Source organism: Passer montanus, unplaced genomic scaffold (assembly GCF_014805655.1).
Source record: "Passer montanus isolate IOZ18808 unplaced genomic scaffold, ASM1480565v1 scaffold111, whole genome shotgun sequence".
Taxonomy (NCBI): Eukaryota; Metazoa; Chordata; class Aves; order Passeriformes; family Passeridae; genus Passer; species Passer montanus.
This window is the reverse complement of record NW_024357725.1, coordinates 1,576,569-1,592,007: the sequence shown is the minus strand read 5'-3', so window position 1 is coordinate 1,592,007 and position 15,439 is coordinate 1,576,569. Positions and strand designations below refer to the sequence as shown.

Below are 15,439 nucleotides of genomic sequence, written 5' to 3'. Positions count from 1 at the left end.
AGCTGATGTTGAGTTTTGTAAAGCTTTTGCACAGGTTTGTTCAGGGCACTCAAGCAGCAGTCCTCTGTTGCTTTCTATTAGATTAAAGTAAGATGAAAGATTAAATAGATAAATTTGAAAACAGCACTTCTTTCCCTGAGTACAATTGGGCAACTTACACAAGATCCAAACATATGACCTAATGAGTCTCTATTTTAAAATGTTTGGGGTTTAAGTCATGTTTTTATGGTTATATAACTGGAAGTTATAGTAATTCAGTATGCTTCCAAATCTATATTAGGCGTAAATAAGTAGGTGAGAGCAAGAAAATTTAAAACAAAAAAAAAAAAAATTAAGCCTAAATGTCGGTATCTATCAATAGTATTTGAAAGTGTATTTTTAAAAGTAGAGAAGAGCATTTCAACTTTAATTACTGTAACTATATACACTGCTTAACTCCAAGACATATTTTTCTTCCCCCCCCCCCCATTATTACATTACAACTGCTACCTAGGATACAAATACAGCTATTACAGCAGTATCTTCTCTGTTCAGGAGGAAGGACAAAGGCTTTTATGAGACATCTACACACCTTAATACAAATTAATAAATACAAAACAAAAATAGCAAGAGAGGAAACTCTCTGCAGTTTTAGACCACTTTGATCCTTCCTCTAACTCTGGGGCTGTAACTAATCACAATCCAGTAAGACACTGGATAAGGCACACATATTCCAAAGGCTGCCAGATCTTCCCCCGTCCCAAATGGCACAGAACTGCCGGAGAAGGGAGGAAAACAACCAACCACAACACTAGGAAGAAAAGAAGAAAAAAACAACCCACAGACAGAAAAAGAGTGAAAACCAACACCGTCTGGTAACCTCTCAGATCTCTGCACTAAACCAGAAAGCTTTAAAGGGGATCTGTTTAACTTCACGCTGCTGATGAAAATGAACATTCTCCTCCCAGCTCAAGAAGGACATAAAAAACTACATCCTTTAGTTTTTTAACCAAAGCTACAGCTCTGCTTTGTGAGCTGCTCTGCATTTGCACTGTAATATGCTTTAAGCAGAAGTAGAAAATCCATCTATGTGGGCAAAGCAAACCATAAAATTCTTTAGAAAGAAAACCCAACAGGAGAGCTGAAAACCAATGGGACTGCGTTACTTAAAGCAGTTAATACTAAAGAGTAAATTCATTGTGAATGAGGGGTTTTGATCTTGTTCAGAAGGGGTCTGCCACATTTTTGCTCAGGAATTTGAACTATATCACTTCAAATCTGTGCCTACTTCAAATGTGTTTTCATTTCTTTTAAGAAGAGAACAAAATATAAGGATTTATATTGGTTTGATTTTCATCACTAAAAATAGCTCCTGTGCACTGAGTACTATGACTACTGAGATGCTGGGAGTTGACAGCTCCAGGAAAAACAGCAGTGGTTGAGAGTACAACTCAGCCTCAACAACCACTGGGATTCAGAGAGCAAAGCAATCACTGGAAGTGCTGTACAAGACTTTCAGATACCAGTGATGCTACGCAATAATGTTCCCATAAACCTTCAATCAGCAAATAGAGTAAAGAAACTGTTTACTTGAAGAGATACAACAAAAAAATCCACCCCATCACCTCCCATCATTTTAAGAAGCTCCACTGACCGCATAATTGTTGTAGGAAATTGGTCGTTCCTGACCAAGACTATCTCACGGTAACTCTTTATCCCAGGTTCACAACTTACTTGATCTCAGTACTCCATTGTTTAAGAGAGAAATTGATGGCACTTCCTTGGACTGGTGCAGGCTGGGAAGCTGCTTGTTCCCCCACCAGGTCTGTAGGAGAAGTCTCCACAGCTAGAATATTTCTAGCTCTCTCTGCTGAAGCATTTTGACTTAGGATATTCAAATCTATATTAAAACAAAACAAAACAAAACCAAAACAAAATAAAAACAACAACAAAAAAAACCCAAAACAAACAAACAAAAAAAACAACCAAAAAAAAAAGAGAGAAAAAAAATAAACACAACCTTCAATAAGTAAAAGAATATTGGCTATGTAAAGTCATAGACTGCTAAGTCTGCTAGTGACATTGTTCAGGGCTTACTTTAAATTGCTAAAAGTGAAAAACTTCTCAGTGAGGTCTCACTGTAGCCACATACTTCTGATAACAGACAGGACCTGTGTGATGCTTACAAAGCATTATTTCATGAGTGACTGACAAAACAGGCAATCAGAACTAAGTCCAGAACAGTGTCACAAAAACACTGACCCAGCTTTCAGGGTGTGCTTCATCCTGTAAGTTATTCATCCTAAAAGTGACACTGCTGCTGCAAGTCAGTGACCTTCACAGTCCTGAGGCAGTCCTGTGCCAGGCCAGGCTAGGCACTGCCAGAACCAAGAACGCTGGCACAGCTCTGCAGGACATCAGACACTTCCTGCACCAGTGAGGATTCCTGAATGCAACTCCTCCTCAACCCACCCCAGCCTAATTCCTGTGCACTGGAGCAAGCGGGGGCCCCATGTTAGAGCTGCAGCACAGTCCTGCACAGCCCAGCAAACCCCACGGGCTCCCAACGCTCCAGGAACTGGCCCAGCCCTGAGCCACAGCCCACAAGGGCCAGAGGAGCCAGGCTGGCCCAGCCAGCACGCCAGGGCTCCAACACACCACCCTGGCAAACACACCCTGCACAGCCTGCAGTGGCTGTGCTACCTCGGTGATTCCATTAGTCTGGAGAGCTGCGCTCTCCCTCCAGCAGGCAGAGGGAGTAAAAAATCCAGAATACAGAATATATTATGAATAGCAAAAAGCATTAGAGAAAAGCATAAAGTGGTTTACAGCTTTCTACAAACCCACTGAAAAGGCAAGTTAAACAAATCCAAATGCAATTTTCAGATTCTTCTTGATATAATTCATAAAGACTGCAGCAGATTAAAGATTTTTTGACAACACTCTCAGACATGATTCAACATTTACATTAGAAAGTAACATATTGGATGGGCTCTGACTGAAATAAAGCCCTAGGAAATCATGATGCCCTCTTTTATCACTGGTGAGTCTTTCAGCCTTTGCTCTGACAATGCTTGGCACCAGCAGCGAGACCATCTTTAAGCAAACCGTACCCTCCAATTACTCAGCAGAGGGTTACTTTTATCAAGTACCAAAGATTAGAAGTAGAAAGAACATTCTGTGATAAAGAATATGAAATATTAAAGATCTCTGACACTAGGAATATCTCAAACCCTTGAAAAATGGTATCTGGCACAGAAATGTATCATGTCATGTTTCAAATAGAGCTACAAGTTACACTGCCTTGATTTTTATGAACTTCAGGGCCCTATCAGCCAAAGAGAACTCCAAGTTCTTTTGTGCTGTGGCTGTTTGAAAAAAGCACAGTTCAGCTAAAGTAGTTTAGATAAAACTAAACATGGGATTCTATTTACTGTCTAATGAAGAGGAAAGATAATAAGTAGTTTTAACTACAAAATAGTAATTAAAACCAAAACCAAACTCAACCCCACCACCCAGGAAACCCAAACATCCCAAAGGGGAAAAAAAACCCAAAAACCAACTCACAACACACAGACCAAAAATTTATGGATACTCAAAGTCAGGGTAGAATAGTAACATTCTGCCTTTACACTTACAGCTTGTTTCACCTTCTACCTGTTTGATTCTGTTAAGTCCTTTTAGACGATGGTCCAGGTAAAGGAACTGCTCAAGAGTTGAATTCCCAACAAATGTATTTTTCCTCCCAGACATGCCAATTGTCTGAATGTTGTACCCTGAGGTTGCTCACTGGACATGCTCCCCTGCCCACACCAGCCAGGAGCTTTTTTAGAGGCATGGACTGCACAGCACACAAAACACAACAAATGATAATGGTTGCTCATGCAACCTCCAAGTGAAAAAAAAACAACCTTGTTTTGGAACTGATTTCAAAACACAACCATCTCATAAATACATGGCATTGCATGTTTTATTAATGCAAATTAAGAACTGAAATAATAGAAACTACATTAACATTTAATTGCTTTCAAGAAAAAAATAATAATCCCACATGTTATAAAGAATAAATAATTTATTTGACTTTCATGGTAGTAAGGCACCTCCACGACAAATCCTACAGTGCAATTATTGTTAATATTCAATTTCCCACATCCCACTCTGAAAAATACTTTGAAGTATTTTTCACTACGTTGAAGTATTTTTCACTACGTTGAATGTTCTTAAAAACCTTTCAAGGCTGATCCACAAACCAGTATCTAGCTCCATGTATGCCCCAGTTAGTCCAGATTTCTGAACAGGGAGGGGAGAGGACAGGGCAGCACAGACAGGCAAGGCTGCAGTAAGCAGTTCTGGGTTTGGACTGAATGCAGACTACTTCCCCATTTAAAACACCAGGGAGAGCGTCTGTACTCCAGCACTAGCCAAATAAAGCTATTTCTATGCTCCAGTACAAAGCACAACACTGCATGCACATCCACATGTATCTTAGTCATCAACATGAAACCAGAGCCTTACAGAATCCCATAACTCCAGAAGAAACTCCTGGAGTACTCGATTAAAAAGAAGGAACAAGCATCAATCATTCTGGGTATTTGTATTTTCCCCAAAAGGAATCCCTACTTAAATTCTTCAGTTGGCAATACGAGTTATCACTGTGATTTGTCCTAGAAAATGAGATACTCTGGATGCACCTCCAAATTCTACATCATGCAGTTTAACTGCAGGCTACCCCTGAAAGGGATGGGCCTGCTCAGTCCATGCATGATATGTTGACATTCCTTGTCCTGGATATAACAACAATAGTAATTTAAATTTAAAAAAAAAAAATCACATGAAGAGGCTCAGCTGGCTCATCCAGAAAGCCCCCAATGACTCACAGAAAAATACCAGATTAGTGATGAAATGACTGGATGTGATGCAAAACAGGTGTGAGGGGACAGCACCTGCACACGCTGCAGTCACAGAGGCTCGTTTCACATTGTACCCAACGTGCTGCTCTGAGGGAAGTAGCACAAACAGGAACAGATTCTGTGGCCAAGTTACATATTACAGTAGATGTGATCCACCACTGCTGCCAAGAGGGCAGGCCTGTCTGCTGCTTTACTCTCCCTTCCTGTACTTGGTCACTGTGCCTCACTCCCTCCTGTCCACCAGCTGTCAATCACCCGACTGCACACTGAACACATTCCACTCATCAATCTAGCAGAGATTTTTAAAAGGGGCTCCTTTCTGGCTAACATATGAACTCAACCTACTCAGCACAGGGTCAGTTAAATACAACAAAAAAAGGGAGCCTGTGCATCAGAGAACAAGAGGATGAAGGCAGAAATACAAAGGGCTGAAAGAGCCAAAGCCTGCTTCCTTTTGCAACATGTAGATTTTTGCCCACCAATACACGTGCTCTGGAGCACGTGGTTTGACAAGCTGCTACCAAAAAAAGGGGTCTCAAACCACCCCACCTGTCATTCCCAGCAATTCTCTTGGGCTAATCCTGCCACGTACCTGTCTCTACAGTAAACTACTTCTGGAAACTACACTGGCCAAAAAACTGATCTGGAGAAGAGGCTGATTGCTGCTGCCTGCAGACCCTGCACTAGCACGTGGCAGAGCCAGCCCTGCACCAGCTCAAGGGCTGGGCTCTGCTCTCAGCAGGGGCCACCTGCAGTGGCTGAAAGGCCCAGGTGAGCCCCCAGCACACACATCTGAGGCCAGCTCTGTTGAGCAAGCAGCCACAAGCAGCACATTCTCTCAAAGGAGAGAATGGGTTAGAGGACAAAACTGCAACAGGACCTCAAACTCAGGAGGGGACAAGGTATGACAACAGCAGCTCAACACTGCTGGGTTTACAGTAGGAGCAAAGCAACGTCACCCAAATGTGACATCTGTTGATGAAACATGCCTGACCTCAAGACTGCTTAAACCCAGGAGAGCCTTACTAATGCCTAACTTGGCACAGAACTGGATTTTACTCAGTCTTATTTATGGATAACAGAAATCAGCAAGGAATCCATTTCTGTAGGGACTGAGGAATAAAACAATACACAAGTGCATGTGCAATGTAGTAAAACCTGCAGAATAACTCTGTATAATGCAAAGACATTTTTATAACTCTGACACTAGTGTAGAATTATGTTTTCCTTGCCTAAAGGTATTTCAGAGACTGAATTTCACTTACGTAATATCAGTGCAGACTGCCTTTTCAGTTTTGAAGGCACTGCATTTTTATCAAAGTGAGATAGATCCACCATACCATACCTTTTCAGGAACAAAGCATGGTCATTTAGAGTGCAAAATATACCTGTTCCCATTAAAAACTGGAGTTTACGTCTCAGGATATTTACTATACTAACTTTTTAAGATATTGCAACCACTAAAAGACAACTTGCCTAAGCCTAATGAAACCTAGTCATAAGACAACTCAATTTTATTTCATTTCTAAAAATCAGTTTTCCAAGAAATCAACAGATTTTGTAGAGGATACGAAATCACATATAAAATCACATTTATGTTAAATATTGTAGCATATGCAAAGTTTATGAAGAGTTACTTGATAAACAGATGTGAAAAAGGCTGCTTAAGGCTGTTCTCTACCCCAGTGCAACACCTTGTATTGATGAACTGACACTGAAGAGAGCTGTGCCTTCTGTTCTCCCTCAAGTTTCCAACGTACCAGGGTTGTCTTTGGCAACAAGACCTTTGGAGAAGTCACTGGGTGTGGGGGAAGTCCGGCTGTCCCGCTTGGCCGCGTCCAGGTTGTTGCAGTACTCCCACCTCTTCTGCTGCAGCTCCTGAAGCCAGTAGGTCATGTCCTGCCGAGTTGCAGCCTGCAGGACATGGAGCAGAGCACTGGTGAGATTTCTGCATGCCCTTGGTACATGAACACAGTAATTTCAAGTGCAACAATAAAGCCAACACAGATAATCAGCAGATCACCAAGGTACCATCATTCAAAATCAGTATGATTTTAAAGAAATAACCACAATGCACCAGGTACACCTTGTGGTCACATGCACATCCATGATTTTCACACCAGAATTCTTCATTAGAAGTAGTCTCACACATTCCTTTTTTTTTCAGTTTTACACTCAAACTTTAGAAAATGCAGCAGTATCTTATATTTTACACACAAAGCACTGTTTCAACATATAACTATAAATCAATATTATTGGAAAAAATCCCATAAACATTCAGGAAGATTCCAACTTTCTTTTAACTTGCTTTCTTACCAGCAGAAACTAATAAATGAATAATGCATTGTAATGCCTCTTACTTTAATAACTAAATCTTACATACTGTATTTCCTGATGATCCCACGAGCTAACTAGCTTCTATAGAAAAATCATATTTAAAAGAAAAAAAACCCCACTAAATTCCAACATTTATGCCTAACCTACTAAAGTACAGTCAAAAATGTGAAGGGGCAGTAAGTGAGGAAGAATTCAAACATACCTTGATTCAGAGCTCTAAGCCATTTCAAAGCATGTGAAATGACAACATACAAATACCAAGAAGAGACAAGTGAAGCTATCTGACACTGCAGGTGCCCTCATGGAAAAGTTATTGTTATTTCAACATACCTCTCCAGCTGCCTGTCTAGGACAAGCACCTGACCTGGTAACATGGGCTGTTCAGGAACAAAAAAATTAACACTGATGAGAAGACACTCCCACAACTCCTTTGTCTTGTTAGCACACGCAGTGCTTATCTTTTAGCTGGCCTTTCTCCTACCTCCTCCCAAAGTGCATGAGGGCATTATCAGTGGAAAAGAGGACTATGTTTATGCTTTAAAGACAACCTAATTTCAAACAGTTTTTTGTTCTGTTCCTCAAAAATTAAGAGGGCACCTGTGCAAGGCACAGTTGCAAAAGAATGGAGAGCAACAAATAACACACATTTCCGTACAAAGGCATACAGTAAGTGCTGCACAAAGCACAGCAATGGCACAGATTTGTCTACATTTTTCACATAAGAACACTTCTGGTCTAATACAATTGAAGATTCATTGGCCATTATATTTTGGCCCCAAGAGCAGCTAATGACAAGACAAAGCATACACAGCACAGCAAACAAGAACTGATGCTTCCCCAGGGTGCTCTCTCTGGTTCAGCAGTTTACAATCTCAGTTTAACCATGAGAGACACGGATATTTATTTTGGCTCTTTGTACCCCTACAAGCTTTAACATCCATGACACCCTACAGCAAATGGCTCCAAAGGACCATTCAAGGAGATTAAGCAGAAAACCTCCGTTACTCCTGGAGCTGCTGCTCCAGCTCCTTTCAGTACATTATGGACACGGAAGGATACAAGATATATAAATCAAATAAACATTCATAAATCAAGAAGTGAAACAAACAAGTGACACATGAGGACACTACAGAATCAGTTGGTAATAAAGATATGTAAACAAGATAATTCTTAATCTGAAATGGAAATCAGCTTCATATATTCTTTCTAGCTTACTCACAGAAAACCAGAGAAAACCATTTCCCTCATAAAAAAATACATAGGGTAAAGAATAGCTCAGAAGGTCACAGAACTGTACTCTGGGAAATGCCAATCCCCACAGCCACCTCTGGCAGTTTGGGAATGACCACCACAGGAGCAGGTTTTTAAGTCTACAGACTACAGTCACCTCTTGACAGGAGTAAACATCTCCCCTTCTATTCCTAGCACTGAAGTATTTCTTTTGGAGCTTTAGCCAGTGGCAAGTCTTCAGTTCTGGTAATTTTGAGAGCTTATACTTCCTTTGCAGACACTTGCTCACAGGCCATGTAAAGCAATGTTTTACTGTACTCCAGCAAAAAACCACCAAGAATTCAAAGAGCTTCCACTAACACAGGATGCAGTGCTGACGTGGTTCTCTTTGCTACCACAAGACAGCTAATGAGGCAACCCACCTGCAGGCAGTCTAAGCTATACCTACAATTAGCTTCTGCCCATGACTTCTTGAACTTCGTGAACCTCTCTCAATTTGTCCTGCTACCATCTCACCAACCACCTTCAGAGAACAGTGAATCAATGTTACTGGAGTTGCTCCTTACTGTTTCTCAATTCCCAGCTGCACTTGTTCTCTTCCGAGCTGCACGGACGCACCCTCAGCCCCCAGGTGATGTTGTTACACACAGGGCGAGGGGCAGTGCCCACCCTTCAGCAGAAAGGGGCAAGGCAAAGCAGGACAAGGTTCTCCTGCCCCTGCTTTAAGTAATTTGCCCAAGAATTACTCCGTGCCCACCTACTGCTCCTGGCCTGTTACCTTGCCTTCCTTTCCTCTCATACACGGCCCTCCTCTTCTGGAGTCTTCCTCTCCCTTTGAACAGCTTTGGCCGAGTTTATTACAGGCATCTCAGTTATTTATAACTAAAAGAGTATGTTAAAAAATTCTGTTAAAATTAGTTTGGTTTAAACAAAATTAATTGTTTAAGCTGTTGTTTTAAATAGACTGTTCAAAAAAACCAAAACAAAATAAAACCAACAACCACACGTAGCATATTTAAGTCTTCTTCTTCTTCCCCTAATCATAAAGGGCACAAATTTGAAACATATTTTTAAATTCACTTTATCTGTCAAAGAAAGGAACACTTTCATGCTTGCCCATCTCTCATGACTCTTACCAGTATTTGGTTACTGCCTACCATGAGAGCCAAAACATTAATTAAGCAGAGTAGCAATCAATTTCACAAAAAATCCTTATAGCTACTGAGGTATTGCTAAGGTGCTTTCTTACTGCAGAGCCATGCAGTCACATTTTAATGGATGCAGTTCTGTGAGAAGAAAAAACTACCATGAATGTCACCTGAACTGGTGTGAAATAAGAAATTACTGTAAATGTACTGCTGCAAACTCACAGGCAACAGCAGGGGTAAAAGACACTTTTAAGTGAAGAGCAATACAGTACCATGTTGTTCTCAACTTAAAGGATGGGAAATTACTATAATTTAATTTAAAACATTCTCCTAAATTCTTCCACTAAGAATGATGTAGAACTGTCACCTTCTGATGCAGACATGACACAAACAGAAGAATTATTTGAGGAAAACATCCATGCACTGCCATCCTCTATCTGTGCACACTGGTGGAACACGTATGCCAACATTAAATACTTTAAAGGAAGAGTCCAAAGAGATGCAACAAGCAGACCTCACATTTTGAGAAATCTCACGATAATTCTTGCTACATTTCTAAACATAGACAAACTCTTCCTCAAGCTACTTTGTAAAAACAGAACATCACCAGAAAGTTTGCATTTCTTAAGATTTACTATTCCTGCTATGCTCAAACAGCAAATCTGGAGCCAGATGGCTTCTTTTGGAGGGCGGCCCAACTTTTAATTAAAGCACTGCAACCACTAACCAGCAAAGTTTTGAGCAAAATGCATCAGCTCAGACAACAAACCACCCTCAGTGCTGAGCTCCCTCCTCTGCTGTGTCAGGCCCGGCCACAAAACTGTTCAAGTGATGTTCCAACATCACTGATCACTGCTGCATCCTTTGAGATCACTGACAAATTCCAGCACACGGTCCTGAGCCACTCTCAGTTCAGCAAGTTTGGTGTCCAATACTTTCAAGCATCAGGGCCCTGAAATCTGCAGTGTCTGGAATGTTTACACCTGGCCAACAGCTCAGAAAATATTTTTTTCTTTCACAACTCTTGTGCAATTTCTCTTCTGCTCCAAATTCACCACTATTCAGAGAAATTACCCACACATAAGTGACCAGACACACAGTCCAGCATCACTGGACGGACTTCCTTTGTTTCTGAAGCAAACAAAACGTATCACTACAAGACACTGCTTCAAAAATAAATGAGAAATGCCACCTTTGTTCATTTTTATATATTCATAATGTCAATTATTTCCCCCTTTAATGCAAAGCCTTGCTGTGCAAACATGCCCAAAGGTTCATTTGATAGTATTTGATAGTATTCTATGTTACAGCACATAATTGTGGGATCAGTATTTGCATGCCTTTCCATGAAAATATTCTCAAACATAATTTATCCATCATTCATAATGTACACAATTTTCTGTGCTCCTTTACCTAAAGGGATGATATCTGTTACATATTTAAATGGAAGAGATTTTCACACACACTTAGCTTCTTCTGCTCTATTGCACCTGTTGGAAATGTACAGGGAAAACACAATCACACAAGTGGCAGGCTGGTTATCTACAACTCTAAAATATGGACTTTTTGCTTTATTTGCTGTAAAGGCTGCAGTATATTTTTTTCAAAATTCTTATCCGGGTAACAAAGCTAGAGTACATCATAGAGTTCTCTGCTCCCATTTCCTGACAAAAGGCTGAGCAATCAAGATGATGGAATCGTTACACTAACAAGAAACTGAGGCACAATAAGAAATAATGCATTCCTCAATAGCACCATCATTTCAATCTGAAATTCCAGTAGCTTATTTCGTATTGCTCTTCTCAGTCTATAACACTGAATGGGAAAGGGCAGATCACAAGATGTGGAAATTTTGAACAAGCAGCAGATTGAGGAAAACAAAGCATATAAATTACAGGCTGAAGAATACATTTGACATGACTTTATTCCTCATGCTCTGTGTGTAGTTTTCTTGATAGAAAATCACATTTGCTTTTAACAGGGGCTGGACTGGAGGGGGAGGGAGAGGGGTTGGGTTGTCTGCGTTTTTTCATCTACCATCTTGAATTAATTTGCAATTCTACGTAAGTTAGCTGAAGGATGCCTTAAAGAACTATCATGCTGGACTGAAGAAAATCAATTTCAGCTGCAAAAACCTTGAACCTTGGTGAATGACATAACCACAAAATGCCAGTCAGTCCTGCAATATCCCTTAAGATTTTTATTAACTCCTCCTTTACTACATAAATACCTACAACATAACATCATTTTTATGTACAATCACATGGCTGCTTTGGGGCATCACAACACAAAATGATCTTCTGCAAATTGCAGAAATTAATTTTACTTTCTTAACTGGCACCATTTCTCAATTCCCATAAGGGAAACATGAAGAAAGTTCCAACCTATGCATGTTCTTTCCTGGAGAGCACTGGAAAAAAATTAACACATAAAATATGGGCAGAGTAGTAACATCACAGACCAAATGACAAAAAAAAAATATGACAAAGAAACCTCCCATGTCTTACATTTGTGTATCAGCATTGAAGACACCCAAGGCTGCTGCCAAAGTACTGTCTGACAGACAAACACGGCACATAGAATTTCACACTGCAACCTTTATCACAAAGCCTGTGTTTCTCAACAAAACCCCTCCAATTCAAAAAGCACCCTCAACACAAAATTTTTCTGAAGATCTCCATGTAAAATCACAAATCATTACATCCTAATTAAAACAAACAAAACTCCTCAAACTATTGAAAGCAAAGCTTAAATCAAGTCTGGAGTTTTAATGTTCATAACACAAACACTTGGGCTATAAAGGCAGATTCATTGAAAGCAGTAAAATCTTTTACAACTATACAAAAGTAGTTTTTACATGCAACTGACTACACTGTTTTTACCTAAGCAAATGCTGTTAAAATTATTACTATATTAGTTTCCTAGGTAAATAAATTTCTTATTCTCTAGTAAAGCATGGTAATGAGTCTGTATTTGGACATTTATACTCCTCAAATCAGAATGCTAGAGAGCTTGACACAATCATGCTCCACAGTCCCAGCAGGTATCATGACTGCTCAAATCTCCACTGTTAAGTAAGTGTGTAAGAGGTAATTTCCAGTATTCAATAGTAAGTTCTACTGCTTAACACTTAATGGATTTTGTTCTAATACTAAGACTGTTTCCCAGAAAGTACACAGTTAACGTGAAAAGTTACATTCTACGTAGTAGAATGTTCTTTGAAGGACACAAATCTGCCTTAACAGAATACAAAAATAATGGACATTCAGAATAATTTATTTCTTCTTTACTGAGTCAAAATGGTTTCCCTGTTGTTGTTGTTTTTGTTTTTTTGGGTTTTTTTCCCCTAGGCATGACAATAGAGGAAAGATATCTTAAATAATCCAAACATTTACCTCTTGTCCTATGAAAATCTGAGTCCTTGAACAGACAACGCGATAAGCAGCCTCCGCCACTATGAGGAAACAATTCTCCCTCCTCTTCCTTCCCCCAAAGCAGACTCCTGCCACGCATCATCTTTTCTACATAAACGCTCCAAAACTGAAACCCGACCACTCCCTCCCAACTTCCAAAACCCCAACCCGCCAGATTTCTTTGGAAATTTTTTTCTGCCCAGACGATTCCAGAGAATCCACTCAGTAGAAGCATTTCCTCCCTCTCAGAGGAGCACGGTAAACATGAAATTGTAAAGAAAAAGACGCAACTAACAGAGAGCTGGGGCCAGCCCGGTACTGCCCATCTCCCCGGCGTTTGCGAAACAGCGCCTTCCTTCCCACACGAGCCCGCCCGGAGGAGCCGGGGCGGTACCGGGGATGGGGAAGGGGCCGGGGCCGGACAGGGGCGGCGATGGGTCCAGCCCGCCCGGGCCTACCTTGAGAACGGTGACGGCCCCGCCGGGGCTGTGCACCTCGAAGGCGGCGGGCTCGTCCCCCGCGGCGGCCGCGCCGGCCTCCGGCTGGTGGTAGCTGAAGCAGGCGGAGGCGATGTCCAGGTGCCCGAGGGGCAGCGGCTCCTGCGGCCCCTTGAAGTAGTAGAGGTAGCAGCGGCGGTGGTCGAACACGAACCAGCGGCTGCGGAAGCCGCGCAGGGGCCCCTTGCCCGAGAGCTTCTGCAGGTACCCGCAGAGCTTGGGGGTGCCGGGGCCGGGCTGCTCCCCGGCCAGACCCTCCTCCCCCTCCGAGCCCGCCGCCGGCATCGCCTCGCCCGCCGCGGACTCAGCCCCGGGGCCGCGCAGGGAGCGGGGACGGCTCGGCCCGCGCCCGCCGCCTCTCGGGATTTGTAGTGCGGGCCCGCCCCGCTGGCGCGGCCGAGCGCGGCCCGGAGCGCGACCCCGCCGCTCCCGGCCGCGGAGCCCCGGCGCGGCCCTGCCCCAGGAAATCGGCCGCTGCTGACGTGGGAAGGCGGGAGCTCCGCGCGCCCCGTGCCGCTCCAGCACTTTTCTGACCGAATCAAATACAGTTTTCCAAATCATACCTTGGCCTGTGATCAGATTAAAACCCTTCTCTTATAGTCTCATGTAGTCTCCTATATTGAATACTATCCCTAACCTGGCATCGCAGCAGCAGCCGAAGGAGTGCGAAAAATATATGGAAAATGCAGGCACATCACTGGGTAAAAAGCTGTATTTTACAGGGATTCGGTTTGTGAATGACTACAGACCAAACTCTATTCCTCCACAACACGCCCCCTCCCCCCCGAAACGTCTGGCACGTTTTGGGCTCTAGGGAACTTCTGGTGCTAATACTAAGGAACTTCTAACATAGGAAACTTGACTGTGAAGACACCAGGCTACCACAGGCAGGTACACGTAACGTCATTTCTCCGAGTGTTTGGAGCACCGTAAATGCGTGTTTCCTTTAAACATGCCTAATGCTCTGGTACGAATACAGAAAACAGTCTGATGTGGCATAGTAATCCAAAAATGGGAGGAGAGTGTTCCATGTTAATGATATACAGCTTTTCATTCTCACCCTTAAATACAGCAGGGAAGATTTGCTGTCAAAATAGTTGTTGAAGCTGATATGTGCTATGGTGTTTTTATTAGTATAATGTCATTTATGAAACAGCATCTGGCTGAATTTTGACAGTTTGGAAGTTCCAGTTACCCAGAAATCTTAAAATACCCAGAGCTTCTCACTCTGACCTCATTTCTAAATGCCTTGATTAATTTCTCATTTAAAAGTAACTGTCTCATCAGAAAATATTTTCATTCTATGGCAAATCATATGAAGGATATAAAGCACTTGAGTATTTTTATGGTTGTCTACGGGTTGTACTTTGATGTTGGCACAAGGAACTGCAGCATGCCTCAAGTCCTCCCCTGTGGCTGTCACCTCTTGACCAGAAATGTGCCAAGTGAGGAGATAGCCAGTGTTCTGCTAGCAGGAAAACATGAGTGATTTGTTACAGAAAATGAGGTGTGGAAGTTCCTTCCCCAGTCAACTCACCTGACATAAATGGAATCTACTGAAAGGTTACACATTGCAAATTAAGGCTAGACATTTTTCTTTTAGGATTCTTTTAGTAAATGTGGGCAGTAAGAAAGGTTGGTCCTGCTTTAATAACAAGTCGATAATGTTTCTTCCATATGTACTGCTCAGTCTCTTCTTCCCCAAATACAAAGTATTCATCACACTCTTTGCTGGTAAGTGTCATTTGCCGGAGCATGAGTTACACAGGGAAACACTGATTCCCTTTAGAAGCTGCCGCTTTCCTGTCTCAGCCATTCAGACAAGTTGAAGTGCCCCAGCACTTATCCCTGATCTGTTACATTATCTCAGCAGTACAGTGAAGTGTGGCCTTGTTCTCTGTGGGCTGAGCACCCGTGACTCCTGC

At 42.0% G+C, this 15,439-nt stretch overlaps 1 protein-coding gene across 2 annotated transcripts in view; it reads right to left on the bottom strand.

Moving 5' to 3' along the window:
* Nucleotides 1-13,958, bottom strand: part of TBC1D2B (TBC1 domain family member 2B) — a 31,061-nt gene extending 17,103 nt beyond the window's left edge. Inside the window, exons 1-3 of one of the 2 annotated variants that reach the window (XM_039732436.1) lie at nucleotides 13,476-13,958; nucleotides 6,650-6,803; nucleotides 1,714-1,879 (exon numbers count right to left, since the gene is read on the bottom strand). In XM_039732436.1, coding sequence (XP_039588370.1) covers nucleotides 1,714-1,879; nucleotides 6,650-6,803; nucleotides 13,476-13,799 — 644 coding nt within the window. In that variant the 5' untranslated portion in view covers nucleotides 13,800-13,958. Of the gene's footprint in view, nucleotides 1-1,713; nucleotides 1,880-6,649; nucleotides 6,804-13,312; nucleotides 13,385-13,475 lie in introns of those variants that run through there. The other variant, XM_039732447.1, reaches the window with a different exon arrangement.
* Nucleotides 13,959-15,439: the final 1,481 nt, after the last annotated feature.